The 24,422-nt window shown below is 39.3% G+C and overlaps 1 protein-coding gene across 2 annotated transcripts; it reads left to right on the top strand.

The window, feature by feature from the left end:
- The first annotated feature begins 2,820 nt into the window (after positions 1-2,820).
- Scg2 (secretogranin II) lies at positions 2,821-8,252 on the top strand. 2 transcript variants are annotated; one of them, XM_031368133.1, is made up of 3 exons: positions 2,822-2,978; positions 5,903-6,869; positions 6,990-8,252. In XM_031368133.1, the coding sequence occupies exons 2-3, from the start codon at positions 5,917-5,919 to the stop codon at positions 7,771-7,773; spliced, it is 1,737 nt and encodes a 578-aa protein (XP_031223993.1). In that variant the 5' UTR covers positions 2,822-2,978; positions 5,903-5,916; the 3' UTR covers positions 7,774-8,252. The 2 variants fall into 2 exon arrangements, with proteins under 2 accessions (XP_031223992.1, XP_031223993.1); XM_031368132.1 differs by having other exon boundaries at positions 2,821-2,978; positions 5,903-8,252.
- Positions 8,253-24,422: the final 16,170 nt, after the last annotated feature.

Genomic DNA, 24,422 nt, shown 5'->3' with positions numbered 1-24,422 from the left:
TGCCTGAATCACAATCTTTATTGGATGCACTGATGAAAAGATCTAGGTTTAAATTTTATTATTTTTCTTTACCAATTGTGAGCTGGGAAATCATTGTCCATTTGTTTATTTATGAACCCCAGTTTCTTAATTTGTAAAATAGATATCTGTTGTAGACTTTGGGAATATTAAACTAGGCTTCAATTGTGGTGTGTAGGATACAATGGATCTCTGTAAAAACAGGGATCTATCATTAGCATAGTAAGGTAGGGGAGCTCAGTTATATACCCAATGGCTCATTGCTCTCCCTACATCCTAACCCTGGTCAGGCTAGTAGTCTATCTCAGTGACCAACACCAGACATCTTACTTCTTGAACACTTGGTCAAAGCTTTGCATTCATTGTGTGTACTCACACATTTGTCCTTTGGTTGCATACGTATGCCTGTGTGTAGAGGTGAGAGATTCACATTCAGTTTCTTCCTCAATTGAGCTCTATTACCACTACTGCAATTTCTTCTTCTCCTCCTTCTCTACACCATCCTGCTCCTGCTCCTCCTCTTGCTCCCCCTTCTCCTCCTACTTCTCTTCATTGAAATTGGAGTTTGGTGATTTAGCAAACTGACTGTCCAGAAAGTTCCAGGAATCTGTCTCTGCCTTCTCAGTGCTGGGGGCAGACGTAATATGCCTTGCACCTGGCTCATCCATGGGTGCAGCAGACTGAACTCAGGTCCTTGTGCATGGGCAGCAAGTATTTTACTGAGCTATCTCCACTGAGCCTGTCCTTTTGATTATTAAAGACATTTGTAGGTAAGAGCTTGTTTTTAGGACTTTCAAAACACTATCGATTTTGGTCTTTGGAATTAACCGGGACAGGAGTGATGTTCTGGATGGTGCTTTAGACCTATGCTGAGTCTACTCATCATTTAGGAATAACGAACCATGTGGAATTTTTAAGGCTGTGTTGATACTGATAAGTTCAACTAATCATATAGAACTCCTAAAGAGAAAATTAAGTGAAACCAGTGGGATGTAAAGTGAATAAGTAATAAATAAATAAATAAATTTTTAAAAAATTAAGTGAAACCCAACCATCTTTGTTAAGACTTCAAGAACATCATATGTGTCTAAAGCTACAATCCAAGTGAATGAGCTAACGTTATTAAAATGTTGCCTTGATAAGGAAGCCTTGTATACTCAAGTTTTTTCAACCTAGCACTTGACCATGTTCTACAAACTCATCGTGAAGCATCAATATACACCAGTACATTGGATGTGTAACCCCAGCATGTGCCAGTGAGTTCCATGTGAATCCATGTGTGACGGTCTCTCATCACTGAGGAAAATTGAGTGTCTTTCCCAGAGCAAATGGGGATCAGTGAGGACTACCTTCTGTGAGATTTTTAACTTTGTAAATTTTTAACTCTTTTAGTATTTATTTCATATTAAGTTTTGAACAATTCGTCAGTGTTTTGTATAGTAGGAAGTCTTACAAACCTAATAATGAGAGATCAGCTTAGGCCTATTAACTGGGGTTTAACCTCATCATACTCAATTACTATATAGAGTCAATTAACAAGCCACAAAACCTTCAAAGCCTTCTGAATAGCCTTCTCTTTAGTGCTTTCCAATGTATATTAAAACAATTTATCTTTCATTCCCATTGACTAAAGCCTTCTTAAAGCCAGAAAGCTATATTCATTTTTCTGTTCCCAGTAGTTCATAAAATATCTGGTACCTCATAAGCATTATTACTCAGTTGGTGGGTAGATAAAATTGGAATGTGGTTGTCCACTCAGTAGAGACTTTTAGAGGACCTCATACAACAAAACTCTTTCACATTCTCAGAAATATACTTCAGTAATACAGGGTTAGAGGACTCACATCTTTAATAAAATAAAGTTAAAAATTTAGACCTGTATAAATTATTAAAGTACCTAATCAGGTTCCAGAGCAAAGCACAGCCATAGTTATGAATTATAAATCCAAGAAACAGTGAGTTAACTCCTACATTGTTCCTTGGATGCGTCTCATTCATTGAAATTATTCACCTCAACTTACTCAACCAAAACCTAAAAGTATTTGTGTGGTACTATGTTCTCTTGATGGCAAGAAGGTCCTAGGCATGTGAAAATCAATCTCTCTCTCTCTCTCTCTCTCTCTCTCTCTCTCTCTCTCTCTCTCTCTCTAACAGCAACCCCTCCTTTCCTGGTAGGCAGCATGTTTTTTGGAGCACACACAGTTCTTAGCTATCCTTTGCAACCCCAGATGCTGCAGAAGATTTGAACGGATTCACCAACTTGAGCGTCTATGAGCACGCGTTTTGAACGCTGTGCTGAAAGTATTTGAGTTGATTCTCATATAACAAAATAAGCGTCTTACCATTTTTTTGTTCAAACAAACCAGAGTTTTAAAACAGTTCTGCCTGGAGTCATGGTATGAAATACGATCTTTCATATTTGCAATGTTCTGTTCAATTGTGGCTGCACCAGGAAATGAGAACGCATTTCTTTATAGACACAAATAAAAAGATAGTCATTATCTGTAAAATTCTTATGACATGGCAGCAATCTCAAGAAACCTTTCTAAACCAGGTGTGAACACGCAGATGAGATGTCCTTGCGATTAGTCATGTCTATCTGACAGATTTCTTTCTTTCTAAGGGAATTTGTGCTGAACATTTTATTTTGAGCGTCAGAGATTCTGATAAAAGGAGAAGGAAGAAAAAAAAGCTGTAGTTTTTGCTACATAAGACAGGTGGCGTAAGCATGCAACGCTTTAAAAAAAAATATCTAAAGTGATTGTTTTCTCCCGGATTCTTTGAAAAAGCTCGCCTGCGCTGGGGTTTGAGGCTGAGCCGGTGACGTCAGCGTGGAATGCGGAGTCAGGCGCCCAGGCTCTCTATAAGCCGAGGAGCTGTCCGGTGCTGAAACGGCCCGAGCCCTCACTCAGCGGCAGAGAGGAGCATGCTTGGAGCCTTCCACACAATATAAGACAGAGGTAAGACTGCTTTCTCTTCTATTTACTGGAAAGTTCTCAATTGAGTGTTCCTCCCTGTTTTCCCAGATGAGAGGAAAAAGACCGTTGGCAAGCTTAAATTGATAGAATAATCGGACAACCTGCTGCTTTTCAGGCAAGGATACTCTACATGCGTGCATAAATGAAGGGTTCTGTGATTTACAAGACTTGTCAGAGAATATGCATTAACTATAATGTTATTGAGAAAAACTGTATGCAAGGAGAGGAGAAAAGTTTATAATTTTAATGTCAACATGCAGATTAATGTAAAGTTAACCAAACCTTATGTTTTGATTCTTTTCCTAGTGTGTTGTTTTTCCTCCCAAGAGTCAGATATAGAACCAAGAATATAATTTATATGCTTAATAATCTTAACAGTCAGTTTACAAGGATTCAAATGTCATTAATCACATGAGTCACAGAGGCAAAAAATTTAGATTTGTTTCCTTTCTTTAATATTCACCTTATGGGAACTCTGAATTAATTATTAATTATTTTACAAACTGGTATATTCCAGAAGGGCTTATGTTATTATGTGCTAATTTCAGTCTTGAGAAAGCAGCTTAGAAAAATTTTGAACATTGATATTTTTCTCTTTTCAAAGGTAAACTAAGACTTTGTGGGAAAGGTTTATGTTACTATGAATTACAGAGAAATGATAACTTTGAATCTAGGGAAGAAAATATATAGATCGGTATAGACTATGATTGTAATTTTTATGCTTTGGTTGGAAAAGCTGATATCTTACTTGCTCAAGTGGTTGATTGAAACAAATTTATTTTTGTTTATCCTAACTAGGTGGGTTGTTTGAATCAGATTTATTCACATGTGTTGATGGTTCACTGTCAGTGCTCCATCTGATTTCAGAGGAGAGATGTTTTTACTGTAAGGGGCATCAGTAATAACTGTCCGAGGAGACACAATGTTCCTATCATTTAGACTTCTGAAAATTAAATTTTAAGTCAAACACTGGAAGATGTTAGAACTATTAAAGTCATCTTCACTGCTTGCAAGAGCAGCTCCTGGGGAAATGAAGTCCTCTGAGTGTTAGAAGCAATAATGGTGTCATCTAAAGTAAACCAGAGACGGTGACGAGACGGCCATGCCTGCTAGGCTGTGGTTCAAACTGCAATGAGCATTCTTTCTCTAATTCTACAGAAAAATCTCCCTTCGAAGTAGTGACTTCACAGATAATCATGTAATCCATATGTTAAGATGTGTTAAGAATATGTCAAGATAATGATCTTAAAGGAAATGCACTCATTATGGTTTTCAAGATAACATTTAACAGGACAGTGATGAAACCTGACTGCCAAAACTAAATCAATCCTGAAGTAATATGAAATACATTATATATATGTATATATATATATAAAACCTTTATTTAAACTTCATTATATCACTCACAAGTTTATGAATACAGTTTCTTGAAGTAAGCATTTACTTATTTTGAAAACATTCTGTGTATGCTTAAATAATCTACTTGGTGGTAATTTTAATCAGCCTATGTATCTATGCAAAGGAAGTTTCTATGCCTACAACCTATTGACAGCTCTAAAAAATTATAGCATCCATTATCAGCAAGATCTATTAAGCAATATCTTGATGTTTAATCTAACAGGAAATTATTTTCACATAACTTGGCTTATTTGTCACAAAACCAGGATGCATTGAAGGCATGAACAAACTCATAAATTTATTTACATGCATTTATTTACAAAAGAATTTGAAAGGATTCAAATTCTTCTCCAGTTATCAGCAATGCCAAACAGGAAACAATCAAGTGATTCCTCTTACTAATCCATCTGTGAGATTTTAAAAATATTGGAGAAAAAAAATGAATGAAGGTTTTTTTCTCTTTTCTTTCTCTCTCTCTTTTTTTTAAGTAGGAAGAATTCAACACATCGTCTGTGTTTATCTAAATTGGGAGTTACATAGTGGTTATTTTCAGATTTTCTAACAGTGTGTGTGAGTCATTTAAGATTTCACAGGTCCCTACAAAAATAGACAGAGACATAAGACAAGCTGAATCTGAACACTCAAAAGCTTAGAAATAGACTAGTTAAGTAAACTTATGTTCTCTCTGTAGCATCTGTTTATTTACTATACACTAGAGGAAAGATGAAAAATATAACCATAATTGCATTTTGTCAGTCTGCCATAATACAATTATTTGAAGATTGACACATAGAAAAATTTAAAAGTGTAGGTTATTAATTTTGCAGGCTTCCACAAAAAGCTTTCTTGGTTTATTATGCTAGCTGAGACCTGAGAGGACCCAGGTTCTGGGGATTAGCAGCTAACTGCTGGATTTATCATTCAGTGAGTGGAGCAGGGTCCACGCCCAAGGCTTTCAGTGTTACTGACACTAATATGCTATATTACATCATCATATATAGCTGTTGCACTTCTACAACAAAATTGGATGTCCAACTTAGAGAATAAATCAAACAGGCTATTATTTTGACACAATCTTATGGGATAATTCTATGTATACATACATGTGCCACGAGAAATTATTTTCAAACTGGCTTTAATAGAATGCTATTTGAAGAAATTATAATACTTTACAAAGTCTTGTTTTGTTGAAAAGAAACATGATAAAAATCAAGCTGCTAGTTTATAAACGAAAGACACAAAATTAGAGAAGCTCCCTGTCAGTGCTTTTCTTAAAGAGAATGCCAGACAAGCCTGATGCAAATGAGTAACAATTTTTCCTATAGATTCCTATGGTTAGCTTGTGAAGATCATATAGGAAACATTCATCAACTTTAAATAGTTCTCCTAGGTATAGTATGGAATGATTTCTTCTCCATTCTCCACTGTGGCTTATGTTTTTCTTTTCTTTCCATTGTGTCTTAAAGCTTGTATCATTTGTGATAACTTGTATTTTTTAATGTTTTCAGGAAATCTTTAAGACATGGCTGAAGCTAAGGCTTACCGATTTGGAGCAGTTCTGCTTCTTATCCACTTAATTTTCCTCGTCTCTGGAGCCGAAGCAGCTTCCTTCCAGCGAAACCAGCTGCTTCAGAAAGAACCAGACCTCAGATTGGAGAATGTCCAAAAGTTTCCTAGTCCAGAAATGATCAGGGCTTTGGAGTACATAGAAAAGCTCAGGCAGCAAGCTCACAGGGAAGAAAACAGCCCAGACTACAATCCCTACCAAGGCGTTTCTGTTCCTTTTCAACTCAAAGAAAACGGAGAAGAAAGTCACTTGGCAGAGAGCTCAAGGGATGTACTGAGTGAAGATGAGTGGATGCGGATAATACTTGAGGCTCTGAGGCAGGCTGAAAATGAGCCGCCATCTGCCCCCAAAGAAAACAAGCCCTATGCTTTGAATCTAGAGAAGAACTTCCCTGTGGACACGCCTGATGACTATGAGGCTCAACAGTGGCCGGAGAGGAAACTCAAGCACATGCGGTTCCCTCTCATGTATGAAGAGAATTCCAGAGAAAACCCCTTCAAACGCACAAATGAAATAGTCGAAGAACAATACACACCCCAAAGTCTTGCTACCCTGGAGTCTGTGTTCCAAGAGCTTGGCAAACTGACAGGGCCAAGCAACCAGAAGCGTGAGAGGGTTGACGAGGAACAAAAGCTCTACACAGATGATGAAGATGATGTGTACAAGACCAACAACATTGCCTATGAAGATGTGGTGGGGGGAGAAGACTGGAGCCCCATAGAGGAGAAAATAGAGACTCAAACCCAGGAAGAGGTGAGAGACAGCAAAGAGAACACAGAAAAAAACGAGCAGATCAATGAAGAGATGAAACGTTCAGGGCAGTTGGGGCTCCCGGATGAAGAGAACCAGAGAGAGAGTAAAGACCAACTCTCAGAGGATGCCTCCAAAGTCATCACCTACCTGAGAAGGTTAGTGAATGCTGTGGGCAGTGGGAGGTCACAGAGTGGGCAAAACGGGGACAGGGCAGCCAGGCTTCTCGAGAAGCCCCTTGATTCTCAGTCTATTTATCAGCTGATTGAAATCTCCAGGAATTTGCAGATACCCCCTGAAGACTTAATTGAGATGCTCAAAGCTGGAGAGAAGACAAATGGGTTGGTGGAGCCAGAGCAGGATCTGGAGCTTGCTGTTGACCTAGATGACATCCCAGAGGCTGACATAGATCGTCCAGACGTCTTTCAAAGTAAGATGCTCTCCAAGGGTGGGTATCTCAAGGCACCTGGTCGTGGTATGGTAGAGGCCTTGCCCGACGGGCTCAGTGTTGAGGACATTTTAAATGTTTTAGGGATGGAGAATGTAGTAAATCAGAAATCCCCATATTTTTCCAATCAATATAGCCGAGACAAGTCTCTGCTGAGGCTCCCTTATGGTCCTGGGAAAGCTAGAGCCAACCAGATTCCCAAAGTAGCCTGGATCCCAGATACTGAAAGCAGACAAGCACTCTATGAAAATCTGAATGATAAGGACCAAGAATTGGGAGAGTACTTAGCCAGGATGCTAGTTAAGTACCCTGAGCTCATCAATACCAACCAGCTGAAGAGAGTGCCCAGCCCAAGCTCCTCGGAAGATGACCTCCAAGAAGAGCAGCTCGAGCAGGCTATCAAGGAGCATATGGGTCAAGGAAGCTCCCAGGAAATGGGGAAACTGGCCAAGGTGAGCAAAAGGATCCCTGTAGGATCCCTGAAGAACGAGGACACCCCAAACAGACAGTACCTGGATGAAGATATGCTCCTGAAAGTGCTGGAGTACCTCAATCAAGAACAGGCAGAGCAGGGAAGGGAGCATCTTGCCAAGCGGGCCATGGAAAACATGTAAACAGCTTTAATGCCCAATTTCCCTTCTTTCCCCCAAGTGAACCCCCTACATTTCTCTTAAGTGTGTTGATCTCTATCTTGTTAACACTGTAATATCTTTAAGTGATGTATAGGCAGATGACTCCAGGTCATTTTGGGGATCTGCTTCACTTATTCTGAGCTGTTATGTTGTGTATGGATGTGTGTAAATGTTATGATTCCCAGATTTTAAGAAATATGTTCTTTATTCAAGAAAGGTATCTATGACAGCATTGGCTAATGTATCTAATGGTCATGGAACTGACGATGCTCACATATGATAAAGAGTGTCCTATAATTATCTTGGAAGTTTTTAACATTTATTGAATTATTTTGTTACTGTCTGTAGTGTTTTGTGGAGTTCTTGAGAAAAACCAATAAAGCATTATAAATATATAGTTTTACTTATAAGGTCTTTTCTATTGTGTGTTTTATTGTTGATTAATAAATGTTATTTCTGGATACCTTTGGACTTTTTATTATGGAAACCAGAGACAACTGGTATGGATCAAGCAGCATGGAGCCAGAGAGAAGATTATTACTGTCCACAGGCAATCCAGGTAAGAAATGAATCTCATATGTGATCATATTTTCTGCCTACAGGATGCTGTGAACATTCCCCAACAACCTTATATCTCTTCATGTTTTCCATATACCTCATTAACAAAACAAGACTTTGGGTATAATTCCTACACTTCATGTTAATTTATATAAATAAAAGACATTAAACTTTCCACTCTCATCACAATATTAAAATGAAAGAAAAGAGGGAAGAGAGGAAAAAAGAGAGGAGGGGAGGGAGGAACAGGGAGGAAGGGAGGGAGGAAGGAGTGAGGAAGGGAGGGAAAAAGGGAGGGGGAAGAAAGGGAGGAAGGAAGTAAGATAGAGTGGGAGGGAAGGGAGGAAGAAAGGGAGAGAGGGAGGGACAGGGGAAAGAAAATTACTTGCTGGGTATGTGGCAAACAAGTGACTACAGATTTGGAGGCCAGCTTCACATCCCCAGGTCACATGAATTCTCCAAAGAAAATGCTTATTGCAGAATGAGTGAACCATCTTGGGCAAGGTGAGAACCGTCTGCCTCTTGCTTTGGTGCACCACGCTGTGGTACACACCTGTTACAATAAACATCACCACCGAGCATGACATCAGCATGCTGAGGTGTCAACGCTGGAATAACAAATAAAGGCCAAAACAACAAAAACAGGCAGATGGGCAATAAAACAATAGTGTCTATAAACAAATAGTCACTAATAGTTATATGTCAGACACTATATGGGATACTTCATATACTTTAGCTCACTTGGTTCACACTACCTCACTATCAAAGATGAATTTTAATATCCTACTTTGTATATGAAAAAAAAAAAAACAGAAAAATTTAGTAACACTCCAAAAGTCACTCTGCATTACCAGTTGTGAAGATCTATATTTTTAGCCACTCCCTTATTCTGCCTGACTGGAAGTACCCTTGGCTGAAGAGTGGGACACAGAATGCTTACAGGCTCATGAAATGTTAGTACGGATCATTTCCAAAGATAGCATATATGCACGTGTACGCATGTACATGAGTATGTATGTATGTGTGTGTGTGCATGTATGTTTGTGTATCTTATAAAATACAGTTTCCTTTTTCCTTATTCTTTCTTCTTTTTGACAGATTCTATTTATTTATTTATCCAATTATCACTCAGCTTCATGAAGTATTGGGATCTGTAGAAGGAACCTTAGAAGTGATTTTCAGTACAGATTATATAACTTGTGGTCTGTATTCTCCAGTATGTTTAAGATTAAAAGTTCATTTGTTAGAAGGTAGTCTTATAAATGATGGAGTGGAGTTTTAACCCATCACTAACCATAACTCTCAGGCACATGCCCTGTGCCATTCTGGAGATTTGTCATGTTTGGAGCCAGATGCCAAGAGACATCCAGAAGCAAACTGAGGCTGATTGAAATTCCAATTCAAATCCTGAGAGATTCAGGATGATCTCTGTGGCGTCATTCTGTATGCCACGGACACTGCCTGCACAGTACACACTCTCCAATATTATACATTGCGTATTAAGTTGCTTTTTGGATCCTGAGCTAGTACACGACTATTTTCATACCAGCCCTAAGCAGAAACATGAATGTGACATCCTCATTTGACCTAGCAGAGTTTCGCCCTTACTATTATGTTTAAGCAATCTACGAAGACGTTGGACAGTGAGAACAAGCTGATAAGCATAGCCAGTCAGGCTTTGGGATGGATGAACAGGGCGGGGGGGGGGGGGGGAAAGGGGAGGATGTTGTAGTTCTGTTACACCATGCTGCACTTCGACTTAAAGCCTCCATTAGGCTTGGTGTTTCATGAATCTCTAATGGAGACGTTGCAGGCATCAGGACTGGCATTTCGGGCAATACTTAATTTGGATTATATATTCTTCACCTGACCTCCCCCAGACATCAGTCAGGAAACATCTCTGCCTTTTAGCAGTACCGTCATATCCTCAGCCATTGACTCACCAGAGTTACTTATTTCTGATTCATCTTTTTTTTCCATGAGTACTTCACTATGCTGCTCTTTAGCATAGGAAATGAAGCTCCAAGTACCATTCAAGGATGCAGATGATAAATTAATTGGAATTAGAGCAATATTGTCCCCCTCTCAGTCAGAAGCCTCCTTCATCAGAAATCAAGCTTTCTAAGTATATGCCTCCAAAGGTTAACACTGGGAGACGAATCTGGACCTGTCCTTCAGAGGAGTCCATGTCTCTACCAGACAGAATCAGATGGGCCCCAGCATTCTACCTGCTCTCTGTAAGACTCCTGACAACCCAGACCTTTACCCCTTTCAGTGCTCATGGGTTATCCACTCAGCTCCTGGGGTGGGTTTGAGTGAGAAATATTATTACCCATGGGCTCAGGTATTCCAACATGTGGTTCCCCTTGGTGATGCTCTCTGGGGAGTTTGAGGTGGTATAGCCTTGCTGTTTGAAGGGTTTCTCTGGGAGCAGGCTTCAAGAGTATATAGCCTAGCTGTGTTTATAGTCCACTCTGCTTGTCATTGAAGATGCAAGCTCTCATCGATCTGCTCTTGCTGCTGTGTCTGCCCTTTTCTGGCATGCTTACCTGACATGATGGGTTCCCATGACTGTGGAGCCATGAGTCAAAATAAATTCTCCCTTAGGTTGCTTTTGGCTGTAGTGTTTCATCATTGCCACAGAAAAGTAAGGAAAACAAGCAACCTTGGGTAGCACGTTCTTACTTTGTGCTCTTTGTATCAAGGCTTCCACGTTGTCTTCACCTCTCACATCCTGGGCTTCCTACACTCAAATTTCATTTTTCTGAATCTCAACCCCTAATATTCTGTAGCTTTTTAATCTATGCTTTTTTGATTCTCAAGTCAATCATAAACAGAAACCCTGTATCCACTTCTGTCAACACCCCACCCATTTCTTTCTCTAAGAGAACCTAATTGACCTTTCCAGTTTCTGCTTCTTTCCAGGGCTCTTCCTTGCTTAGTTTTTTTTTTTTTCTTCCTGCAATGCCTTCTTTTTTGCCTAAACTGTAAACCTCACATAGCACATGTTATGTCTTTCTGCTGTGGTTACTTTTGCCCCAGGTCACTTCCCCTCACCCATGAATGAGAGTAATCTCGATGGTTAGTATTAATAGTTAACTTGACACAAACTAGAATAACTTGGGAAAGAGTTCTCAGGGACTCGCTAGATCCTATTGGCCCATTTGATGATCCAGACAGTCACCATGGGATGGAAGGCATGATGTAAGAGAAGCCCATAGCTGTGACACGGGTGGCATAGCATTGTTACTCACATCTGAGTGGATCATGAAACAGACGTAGGACAGGAAGTTGTGCCAGACAGCATTCAGTCCCAACAACCTGCTTCCCCCAGGGAGGCACCTTCCAAAGGTTCCAAAACCTCCCAAACTATACCAATCTTTGTATCCAGTAGTCAAACAATGAACCTGCATGGAGTATACCACACTAGTGTACTGCTACATCAATAAGTGTTCTTATTGTATCAAAACAGACTTGGTAAGAGCTATTTTAAATGTTCACAGAATGAAATAAATGGGAGATAACATAACCTTTGATGTAGATTTAAATACCTTTCGGCGTCAGGTCTTTCCTCTCTATTACAAAAAGGCATAGGAACTTTGTGGGAGCTCATACATGTCTGAAGTTTAACCAGAAGGGGCTAGACAAAAGACCCCTGCTCGTGAAGACCAGGTTCAGATATATTTACAGCGTAACATCACATTATCAAAAGAGCCCTGTTGTGATTAGGCCATCAGTTCAGACGCAACAGCTTTCTAGCATAATAAAATTACACTTACTTACTATTTCTCAAAATCAATATAGGTGAAAATTATAGTTATTTTGACAACAGAAGAAAAAATTTTCTGCTTTAATAATGGTGTGGACATTTACCACATGTTGATAAATGTTATTTCACTTAGACTGTGGGGCTACTAAACCTGATGGTGTTTATTCTGTAGCTGTTACTCCTGTCTGTCAGGAGGCCAGGATGCCCTGGGGCTTTGATCTTGGAAGTTTGCATGGGCAGAAGGAAACAAGGATAAGAACCCTAGCTCGTTTCATTCCCTTTGATCTGGCAATGAAATGGCAGCTTGTCTCCAAGTGTTCACTACTACTTACCTTCTAGATGGCTTGTCATGGCAACTATCAGTAATTGTTTTTGTAGAAGACCCAAGGTATACAAGTATTTGTATGTGTTTTCTACTCCCAGGACATTTTTCACATAAAAATATATTGCTAATGCCTTAAGGTCTCTCTCTCTCTCTCTCTCTCTCTCTCCTCTCTCTCTTTCTCTCTCTCTCTCTTTCTCTCTCCCTCCTGCCCCCTCTCTTCCTCTCTCATTCCTCTTTCATTTTTGATGTAGTCACTGCTGTGGCTCCTCCTCTTGCTCCAGCACTCTACAATATATCCTGATACATTGATTTCTCAGCCTGTTAGTTTCTGTCCCTTATGCTGTAACTATTTGGAGAAAGTGTTTGGTTCTGAAGCAACATGTTCTATTCTAATTGTCATTGGGTCCAATTTAAATCAGTCCATTTCCTGAGAATCATTGAGAGGTTTGTGGGTGGTAGAAATCAACAATTCAGGGTTATGTTAGGTTGGCAATCCCATTTTATTCTAAAATCAGCCCATGTGGGCAGAGAAAACAGAAGACATGAAGTTTCCATGTGATATGATGATCTTTTCTACTATTATTGCCTAAAACCCTTCATTTTGTTTAAGAAAACTATATGAGAAATAAAGACTTATTTAGCGTAGTTATTTGTTGTCCATTTCCTAAAGAAGAGAAGTTGATGGGAAGACAATCTCTATAGATTTCAGAATATTTAACAGCAAGGTTTTTGTTTTTGTGTTTGCTTTTAAAAGTGCAATTTAGGAACTACTGAGATGAGTCAGCATACCAGGATGCTTGTGGAGTTAGAGCACATGCAGGACCCACAGGTGGTAGGAGGAAATAAAATCCTGAAAATTGTTCTCTGACCTTCACTTAGTGCCATGGGCTGCATACACTCTCTTACACACACACACACACACACACACACACACACACACACACCCCCCACAATTTTAAAATGCAATTTTGATTAAAAGTAGCAAGCTATTCTTTTTTGATTTTTCCCATCCATAGCTATTACATTGAGAAGACTAAGAAGCAAATAAAATAGATGCCTCTCCTTTTCCTCCTTAGTGATAATCCCATAATTCAATTCATTCAGAGCCAACAGGTTGCTATGGTAGCAGCAGAGTCAGGGTTACAGCCTCGCCTGGTTCTGCAGTGTGGAATCAGCTCCATGCAGTATGAACTTCAGAATGCACAAGACCAGTGGAAGCAATTTCTGTCTTGACCTCCAGACTTCCTGCGTCTTTAAGAAAACAAAACTAAGCTAGTGGCAGTGCCCGGCCAAGCCTCCTGAGTGGGTCAGTAGCCTTTTCAGGGTGCAGAATGGAGCAAGTCACAATGATTCTGTTTTTATTTAGCTTAGGATTTGATCCTTAAAAGACTCATTATGTAAAGGCAAGTTAAAATCAACAACAACAGAAAGAGTGAGAAGAATCTGTAACTGTTCAATTCCCTCTGGAGCTAAGCTAAGGGTGTAATTTCTAAAAACATGTGTGCTCACATACACTGAAACCATATTAGAAGTGAGATTTATACAGCACAGAATTCACTCTAAATGTTCATTTTGAAATCTGCCTATCATGTGAAAACTGCCTTTCTAATACAAGAATATATGTTAATATAAATATCACACATATATGATGTGGAATATGCATGTGGAAATATGCACACACGCCACATGATGTGCTCTTTATATGTGAAACATACATATATATGTGCAAATATACATGCATATAAAATAATTTAATTTACATATACAGCTACTAAAATCAATAATTGTTGATTGTTATTGTCTCTGACATACTACCCTCACATTTTCTCCGTGAAGATTTCTTGTCTCCTCTTTGTGCAGAGGAAAGCTAAACCTTTCTTTGGATGCACCTATAACATCGAAGAAGAATATCAATAAAAGACAAGTAAGTGATGAATCAGTTCTTGTAAATGCTGTTTATATTCTTAATTGTTGTGTAATGAAAACCTTTTGGGATTGTGGTATATTAGATAGAGATTCATAGGATTTAACCCAATGGTTCTCTACCTTTCTAATGCTGCAACCCTTTTAATACAGTTCCTCATATCGTGGTGACCCACAACCATAAAACTATTTTGTTTCTACTTCATAACTGTAAACTTTGCTACTGTCATGAGTCGTACTATAAATATCTGATATGCAGGGTATCTAGTGTATGATCTACTACCAAAAAGAGGCCTTGACTCACGGGTTGAGAACTCTGAACTCTCTGGAATTAAGAATATGTGTATGCAGAGAATTTAGGACAGGATATCCCACCAGAGAGTTTTCTGCCTCAGAGACTAGGATATTCCATTCCTTCTTTCCACATGGTCTGCCACTCTCATCTTTCTTGCTAGGCCTAGTACAAGATTATATATTAATATGTATATCACATACATGTGAGACATATATGTACATATATGCATATATGTACATATATATGTGGAAATGTTATGCACACATGCCACATGATGTGCTCTACATATGTGAAATAAACATATATATGCAAATATGTGCGCATATATAAATAATTTAATTTACATATATAGTTCGGCCTTTAAGATCCAATTTGATCAATAGCTTTTAGGTATTGCTGTCCCTTGCTTCCTCTTTTGTGTACCCTACCTTCAGCATTTTTCCAGGCTTAGTGCTTTCCTTCTCAGTGGTATCTTCTCCGGCACTACTGTCAAAAGTCCACTGAAACAAAAGAAAGAAAAAAAAAAGCGGGCTTGAGGATGGTGCTATGTGAAAATGAGATACAGAGACTCATAAGTCACTAGGGCCACTAATGGAACATGCCAGTGCAAAGCTCACTATGGTGGTCAGTAGTGTCAGGCCCCATTTCACCTCACTCAGGCTTTGTGACACAGCCCCACTGAAAGAAGACTGTAACCAGGTAAGGACTCCTCCCTCCCTCACAGCTGGTTCAGGACTATCCAATCACAGCGCACAGCTGGTTCAGGACTATCCAATCACAGTGCAACACCAGCTTGGAAGCTTGGGCAGCCCTCCAAGGAGTTAATATAGCAGGCTCTGAGACAGCCCCTTGTAACTTCATTGAAAGTTGTTTCTTGAATTGAGAGATGAGAGATTCCATAACGGTCTTGTTAAACCTACTGACCAAGGTGAGACTATGACATTACACGACAGGACCCCAACTCCATTCTAGGCCTCTCATTACATGCACCTCTTCCCTTTGTCCTCTACAATACGAAGCAGGCACAGTGAAAAGAAAGAGGAGATTAAAGGACTTCGTGGTTTTAATAAATGGAAGCATTTTTTTTTTTTTATAAAGAGAGGGGTATGTTTTTTTCTTGACACTGGATTAATTTGTTTCTCTGATAATCTGGTAGTTAGGCTGAAGAGGAAGAGTGGGCTAGTTATAGGGAAAATAAAAGTAATATATTTTCTCTTAATCTGTAAGAAATAACTATGTTTGGAGCCAGTGGTGTATGTTATTATTATTGTAAGACTCATTATCTGGAGCAAGCAAATAGCTATGGAAAAGTTTTTGATGTTGTTTGTTTGTTTTCTGTAAATTTGTGCAAAGGACTTCCAAGAAATAGTGCTTTTAACATTTTTATGTATTTTACAACATTTTCCCTTTTACAGACCAGACAGCAGGAAAGAGCAAGGAATGCTCTTTCATCTCTACTTCCTCTGATAATGTTTCTTCCCTTGCATCTATATCATCAGGAAAATATGTGCGAAGGAAAATTGGATTCTTGCGGTGAAAGTGTATTGGATGCTAGATCAAAACCAAGGATACCAAAGAGATGGAGGTTATTGATTGCAAGTTACAGTCAACAATACTCGTGAATTCTTACTGCATCCCAGGACCCAGAAGCAATCAGACAGTCTGGCTGACTTCTCTGTAATGGATGAAACAACGCAAAGCCCATGTGTCATGTCACTAAGAGCAGGGGACAAGAGAAACAGCAGCAGCACATTGGAGCAAAAGCTGGAAGGAAGCTTAGCTCTTTCCTAAATTCTTTCAGCACTCACTCGTCCATCCATCTTCATTTTGCGATTTAAATCATTCATGATTTGTTGCTCATTAAATCTAGGGGACTAATGGCTAATATGAGGAAGATAAATAAAAGAATCAATTTTGCCTTCTAGTTGATCACAGTTTAGTTAAGGGACACTGCCCTATCAATGAGTGCATTTGGACAAAGCTATAAAATAGAGCTGTATGTAAGTGGAAAGGGCAGCATGAACAATGAACTATTTAGGGCGAATCAGTGGAGAAGTTTTGGCTTTCCTGCTCTCTATCTCTGCATCTGAAAACAGATGCCTGAGACAAACAGATAAAACACACCATATCAGATCAGAAAAGACAAAATTGTGCAGTCCATTCTCCACACTGTACTGGCAGTGGGTGCTCCCTGCCCTCTATTTCTTTCGTCATGTTTCCCTAACTCTCTTTAAGAAGGTGGAGTGATGTAAAAAGTCCCAGAACCAGAGCGAAATAGTATATATTGTGTGGTGTCAGAATGGAGGCTGGCTGGCTGTGATTTCTATAGGTACCTACAAGGAGGAGAGAGGGCTTGTGGGTAATCAGTCTCACCTAGCTTCTAGGGGCTTACCTATCACCTTGCCGTGTGCTTCATATACTTTAGTGTTCATATAAACCATTGGGGGATCTTGTAAATTTTTTTAAATAAAAATCTTTTTTCTTTTTGGTGCTTGGGATTAAACACAGGGTCTTGTGCATGCCAGAGGAGTGTTCTGCTCCTTACCTACATGGAAGTCTCAGGAACCTTGTCAGATGTAGACTGTGGTTAGGTAGGTGTTGAGTCTGAGATATTTGGTGTAGGTGATGAGGTGAACGGCACTTTGCGTGTGAACGGCAAAGGTTTAGAGTAAAATGTTTTGGGTAAAGGAAGCAGAGATGGACCCTGCACCATTATTTTCCTCCAGATATTGAAATTTGTTTGTATGAAACTGAGAAATAAATAAAAAGTTTTGGGCATAAAGATCTTCTGATTAGGGGGCTGGAGAGGTGGCTCCGAGGTTAAGAGCACTGACTGCTCTTTCAAAGGTCCTGAGTTCAATTCCCAGCAACCACATGGTGGCTCACAACCATCCATAATGAGATCTGACTCCCTCTTATGGAGTGTCTGAAAACAGCTACAGTGTACTTACATATAATAAATAAATAAATCTTAAAAAAACAAGATCTTCTGATAAAAAAAAAAAAGAATGCCAATCTGTGGGACCACTTTATGGCTCCTATTGGCTTCCAATTACCCTTCATTATTCACCTTTAGTTCTTTTCTCTAAGAACAGGTAACGGACTCAAAGAGCTAGGTTTATGTTCTGATTACAATAACTATATATACATATATATATATATTCAGTAATTTTTCTTTGTTCTATCTACATATCTATATTTCCATGGCTTCCCTACATTAACACTAGTCTTTATGAGCTAAGAATACTTAGTCCATGAAATAATTGGTATCATTTTAGACTGTGGCATCGATTCCTCACTGCATTGGATTTGTACTTACCTTTCCTGTGGAGAGAATGGTTTGGATCTCTGATAATAAGCTGCCCTAAATAGCAACAGTGAGTGTACAAGGAAGGACACTCTTCCCAAGGTGCTGGCACTTTTGGTATAGAATCTGCCTTTCCCTCCAAAGGTACAAGTTTTGTTTTAAGGGAGAACAAGGACAGAGGCAATATTTCATTGTTTATTAAGGAACAGCATCATTGAGCTTCCTTTCAGAGTATTGGGGAGGCCACGGGAGGGAAGGGAGGGAGAAGCTGAGCACAGTCATGTGTCTGTAGCCACATCCTGGCCCTGGAATCTCATCTATTACTTGTAAATGGAACAAATGGTGAGTCAGGAGATCTTGCATAGGTCACTGGGTAGCAGGAAGTACAGTTTCTGCTATAGAGTTAATGGAATTGATTTATCTAATCGCACACACTCCAAGTTAAACACTTTCTCTGTCTCTAGTCTTCTGTTCTTGCTTTTGATGAGCAACTTCCTCAGATCACTAAGAACAAATAATTCTCCTAGAAATGAGAAAAGTAAAGGAACATTAATATAAAAAGAAACCAGAACAAAGATGTTATTCATTTCCTGGCTTGTGCATACGCATCTCCCCTATAACACTGTGGGTTGCCCCTGGTACCATGACAATGCTGTACACATCTTTGGGCACCTTGCTGTCTCATTCTATCGGCAAAGAAGAATTAATTGGCATATCTTGATGCTGAGGGCTTATACCCCAGGTAACTATGGTACTAGACTTCAAAGAGAAAATCACTATAGACTCTGGGATGTGAAGGCCAGATCTGAATGTCAACAGTAAGTCTTCGCCATAGCATTTCATGTGCTTGATGCCTGCTCCTGTTTCTTGTTCCTGAGACCCTGAGAGCTGGCCTATGGGTGGACCATACGGAGCTAGAAACAGAAGATTTGCCAAGAGCAGTATAGACTTGTGGCTGTTGCTCTGGTCTGGTGTTCAATCTGTTTAATGTTCTTCCTGAAGTTTTCAATGAAGTATGGCAATTAGAAGGTACCTTTCAATAAGCTGAGAAGGGCTTTTTGTAAACATCTGGCTTTTGTCACAATCACAAAGATTTTTAGACCCATGTGAAGAGAACAGTGCATTCTTCCTTCCTTCCTTCCTTCCTTCCTTCCTTCCTTCCTTCCTTCCTTCCTTCCTTTCTTTCTTCCTTCCTTCCTTTCTTTCTTTCTTTCTTTTTCACACGGTTAAATTGGAAAGGTTTAAGCAGTGGTCTAGTTATCTTCCAGCCCCTTTGACAATCGAGATACAGGGTCTTTCTTTTCAAAGGCATAAGTATAAAAGCACATACCCCCAAGCAGGAGATGCGGAGGTTTTTGCTAGCTTCAGCTGTGATGCGACTATATTAGAGGCCAAGACTTTCCATCTGACCTTTCAAGACCCAGAAGCTCAACACCCCACCCACTGGTGGAGGCTGCGGCTGAGTAGGGACGCTTCAGAAATCAAAGCTAGGTTAATGGGAGGTGTCTGTGTAAAGACAAAGTGGTTGCTGTCAGAGAATGTTTAGTTACCAGGATTTCTCGGCTACAGTAGTTTTTATAATTTATTGAGTGATTCCGGTCAGTAGCTCTCTGGCAATTTAAGAAATTTCACAAGTCTTTCAACCAGAAATGAGCTCAGAACTAAGAACACTTGACTAGTAACTGCTAAATTAAGGGCTAAACATATTGGTTAAGCAGGCTGATAATAGACTTTTTCATTGGTTCAGAATGCTTCCCACGTTATCATCAACCAGGAGAACTCTAGTGGCAAAACTGACCCTAACAAAACTAGGATCTACAAGTCTCCCAAGGTGACCAGTAACTCTATCAAAAGCAAGTGGTAGTATTGTGGAAACCATTCCCAAAGGCCGTGTCTTAATGTATGCAACAGAAGATTCAATTACATAGCATAACTTTTCACTTACATCAAATTGCCACATCTCTAAGGCAATTTGACTAGATTTCAACTTTAAGCAATGGCTGTTCATGCTATGTTGTTTTCAAGAGAAAATGGACTTTGCAAATTAAGTGTGCCAATTTATTATCAATGATCTAGATATTTTCATAGATGATCAGTTAGTTCGGTTCCAATATTTTGACACTTCTGATGCCCTCTCCAGAGTCCTGGGCATTTAAACCCATTTGTTCCATTTTACCTCACTGTTGTCTTAGTAGATTTCCAGAGGGTAATATGATGGAACACATCAGTCTCCATCAATAGACGGGGGTCTGGATTTGGAAATGACTGTCCTATCTACCTCATCCTCTTTGCCATATTAGGCATGGGGACAGCTAGATTGAAGAGGTGGGAAAAGAGCCTCCTTATTTCATGGAAGGAGCTATGGAATCACATTAAATGTTCCCAGCTATTAGACCTGTGGTTTTTACTTTCCTAATGCTGTGACCCTTTAATACAGTTCCTCATGTTGTGGTGACCCCCAACCATAAAATTCTTTTGCTGCTCTTACATAACTGTAATTTTGCTATTGTTATGAATCATGATCAAATATATGATATTTGACTCCCAAAGGGGTCAAGACACACAGGTTGAGAATCACTACTATAGACAGATAGGTAACCATAGGCATCTTAACAATCTGGAACAAAATTTTGCTCTTAAAACTTGAATCCATACTTTGAAACATTCTGTGTCCTATGTAAGCCTTTAATACAACATTTCTCTAACCGTACAGCATTTTGGTAGATTAGGGAAGTCTTAACGTATCTTAATTTAGCAGATTCTTAGTGTTCACCTTGGCATCCATTTGAACCTACCCTGGAATGATCTCCTTAATGTTGTACCTGATCTGAGTTTGTCACCAGGGCTTAAGAGTTTGCCATAGTTCCTTCCAATCTGGTAGACTCTAGAATCATAAGCTTGCATTGGAAGGTGCTTCCTAGTCACACAGCAATCTGTTTTCAAATTAATCTCCTGTTACTCTGCAATATATATATATATATATATATATATATATCTTTGGAACATAGTAGATTTTTCTTACCTGTGACTTTCCACATATGTGCTGATTTCTCACTTTATTTGAGACTTTATATATACTATACTATTTCTTTGTCTGAAAAAGAATCCCTCATTAATTACCACCCTCTTCACTCTGTTAAATTTCTATCTGGCAAGCAATTCTTCTTTGAGGTATTGGTCATGCCATTTCTCCCAGGAGGCCTTCCTTGAAGAACGTAGGGCCCCCTCTCTATATGTTGTTCTTTTCCCTCAAGTCATTTAATGAATACTTTTCTTCACTAGCATGCCTACTACATGAGAGGACAGGAACTTCCTTTGAGACTCCTGATTATTCAGATTTAGGAATAGGTTATAGAGGATGGGGAGGTGGCTCATTTAATAAAAGGCCTGCTGAACAAGCATGAGGACCAGAGTTTGGATCTCCAGTGTCTAAGTAAAAGCCAAGTGTGGAGGTGTATATCATAATTCTAGTGTTGGACAAGCAGAGACAAGCTGATCAATGGAGCTCAATGGCCAGCTAGTACAGCCAAACAGTGATCTCCAGGTTCAGTGAGAGGCTCTACCTTATTTTGATAAACAAAGTGGAGATTGACTAAGGAAGATATCTGACACTGACTTCTGGCCTCTTGGAGCACCTTCACATACATGTATGTGTGCACATGTGTGTGTCCATGTGTGCACACAGAGCGTGGAGTATAGATGGTAGAGTATTTTTCTTGTTTCCCTCTATAAGGAAATGAAATAAAACAAATGCAATTATAGAAAGAGCAGAGAAGTTAAATTAACTCTGTTTAGAAACATACCTGTTCTCCTCATAACTGTTTAAATTCATTTAAAATTTATCAAATGAGGTCACAATGTAGTTTTAAAGAAAGAGGTCACTCTTGGGGTAGCCAGAATAGCAGCTCAACTGTACAAGTCTTACTTTAGAATATTTAAAAATTCAGACCAGTTCCTTGAGTTGTATACCATACACATTTTTTTCTAAAGAATAAAAATTAATCCTCTAAAGAGGTTTTCATATTGGTGGGAAAGAGTTGGTGGTGATTATTTTACAACTATGTAAGAGAGTTATGATAGACATATATATTCAGATGTCTAGTTTAAAATCATGTACTATTAAAGAAACATAATAAAACCTCTCACCTAGACTTAACATCATTCTATTATGAGTGAGTCATAATAACTATTATATAAAGAAATGTTACAGATGTACCTCAAAGCCCCCATTCTCATCTCATTCTCTTTTTTCATGTAATCCTTCATGCAGGCACTTGATGATTGATAAGAGGATTGAGTGCCTGGTATTTTACAGACACTTTGTAGGTAGTAGAAGTATCTATAAATACGTCCTTACTTCATAAAATATACAGCAATTTCTGGTTATAAGCTCTATTTCCCAATTGTTTATCCTGCTCAAGTATGAATTTACACATTTATAACATATATAAGTATAAGTGATACTGCTATATGTTGCATAATTTAAATGTTGGTCGTTGGCAGGACTACTGCAGTCATGAACTCACAGAAGCCGTGATCAAGCTAGTCAATGTTCAGTGCTGTTTACTCTCTGTATTGCCTTCCCCTTCCTCACCTCAGCTTAAGTCTTCATGCCCTCTTCTTCCCATTTATCTCCTCATAGCACCTCTGTCCTTAAAGAAAAATGAAATTATCGATTCATTTTAAAAGCTATGCAGCCAGATAGGGACTTAATGTCTTTCACATGTAGACAGCTACTTAATCTCATCTTCCTCCACTTCTTCCTCCTCATCTTCTACCCCCTGCTCCACCTCCTCCTATTCTACCTTCTCCAAGTCTTCCTTCTCTTCCTCCTCCTCTTCCTTCTCTTCCTCCTCCTCTTCCTTCTCTTTCTCCTCCTTTTGTTTTTCTTTCCCAGGCCACATTGAATTCTGTTGCCTCCCACACCCTCTGGACTTTGGCGGTTTTTGCCCAAGGCAGTCACCTGGGGAATTAAGACAAAAGACCTTCTACAGACTATCAGCTGATCTCTGAAAGATGCTGCCTGAGAAGTTCGAGCTGAGTCCAACTATGCCTGAGGCAACGCCTACTGCCTGAGTCCGCAGACTTGGGGAGCCGGAGCCGCTGGTGACCTTCACTTGTGACTCCCTCCTGACTCTCTCCTGACTCTTTCCTGACTCCTTCCGCAATGTTTATGTTATGCATACATTTTATTTCTGGAGATTTCGGTTTCAGTTCTTACCTGCCTATATAAACTCGAAATACCCCCAAGTAAATAGATGCCTTGATAGAACTCTACTTGGCGTCCGCCTCTTTATTCTTGACCGTTTCATTTTGCAGGTCCTGTCTAACCTCCAGCTGAAGCTAACACAGACCAGAGTGGGACTGTGGCGCTTCTACTCAGAATTCCTAAGGATCTCTCTCCCTGACAGTGACTCAAGGTCTTGATAGCTCAATACATAGTTTGCTAATCTTGTATGTATGTATGTTAACTCGGTTCTATTTTTGCTCCTGAAGACTTACTAGACTAGAATCATCAACATTTTTACTTGGGTGAAATTCTTGTCCTTTAGATTATTTCTATTTATGTAGACAATTTGTGTAATTCTCTTATGTCATCTTTCTGCAAAACTTTATTCCCAAGTTCTTGCCCTTATCTTGGCACTTTTCCTATGAGCTCAAAGTATGTGCACAGCATCCTGTCTCCACCGGGTGGGTCTGTTCATTGACACACTCACTCACATTCCATCTGATAGCCTCTGTGCTGCACTTGGGACATGTACCTACAAGATCTGGAAATTGGGGTTCTTCTACCTGCTTTCTGTTTAGTGGCTTCCATTTGAATTCTGTAAACACTGATTTTTTTTTCCCTAGAAAAATCTTATTGCACATATAAAATACCAACCAGAATGTGTCTTTTTTAAAAAGTTACTAATTTGTTCCTCTAAAAATCATTTCAGTTCAAAATGACTAGTTTGCTTTTTAGATACAACTATTTGAATGGGAATAATCAATATGTGATGACTTTTTGAAATTTGCACCTTTGCATAACAAACTATTATGAACTGAGTGGCTGATGACATCATCCAATGAGTCTGCCATCCCTTCCAGGACGGGCATTCTGGCATGGCCTAGCTGGCTTATTTACCCAGGCTCTCAGAGACAGATCAGAAGGTCTCGTCTTATCCGAATTGCAGATGTTTCAGATCATTGACAGAAAGTCATTTCTATGCAAGTCATAGCTCAAGTACTGAGGGTAGGGAGTTAGCTCTTTTGGTGGAGTGCTTGCTGTGCATGCTTGGATCGCCAGCACAGCATTGACATCCTTATCTAATTACTGACTGTTGGTTTGGTGTTACTTTCAGTTCCTACACAATGACCTTGAGGTCTTGCCCAGAGCATGGATGTAGATTTGCTTTTGGGACAGCAGTAGCACATTCTTCCAAAATTTTATTGGTTTTTTTTTTTTTAAATT

Source organism: Mastomys coucha, unplaced genomic scaffold (genome assembly GCF_008632895.1).
Source record: "Mastomys coucha isolate ucsf_1 unplaced genomic scaffold, UCSF_Mcou_1 pScaffold14, whole genome shotgun sequence".
NCBI lineage: Eukaryota > Metazoa > Chordata > Mammalia > Rodentia > Muridae > Mastomys > Mastomys coucha.
Note: the sequence above shows the minus strand (reverse complement) of the source record. Positions and strands in the feature narration are given on the sequence as shown.

What these genes read in the sequence shown, in the direction of transcription:
- Scg2 (XM_031368132.1), top strand. Translation starts at nt 5,917, where the DNA reads ATGGCTGAAGCTAAGGCTTACCGATTTGGAGCAGTTCTGCTTCTTATC.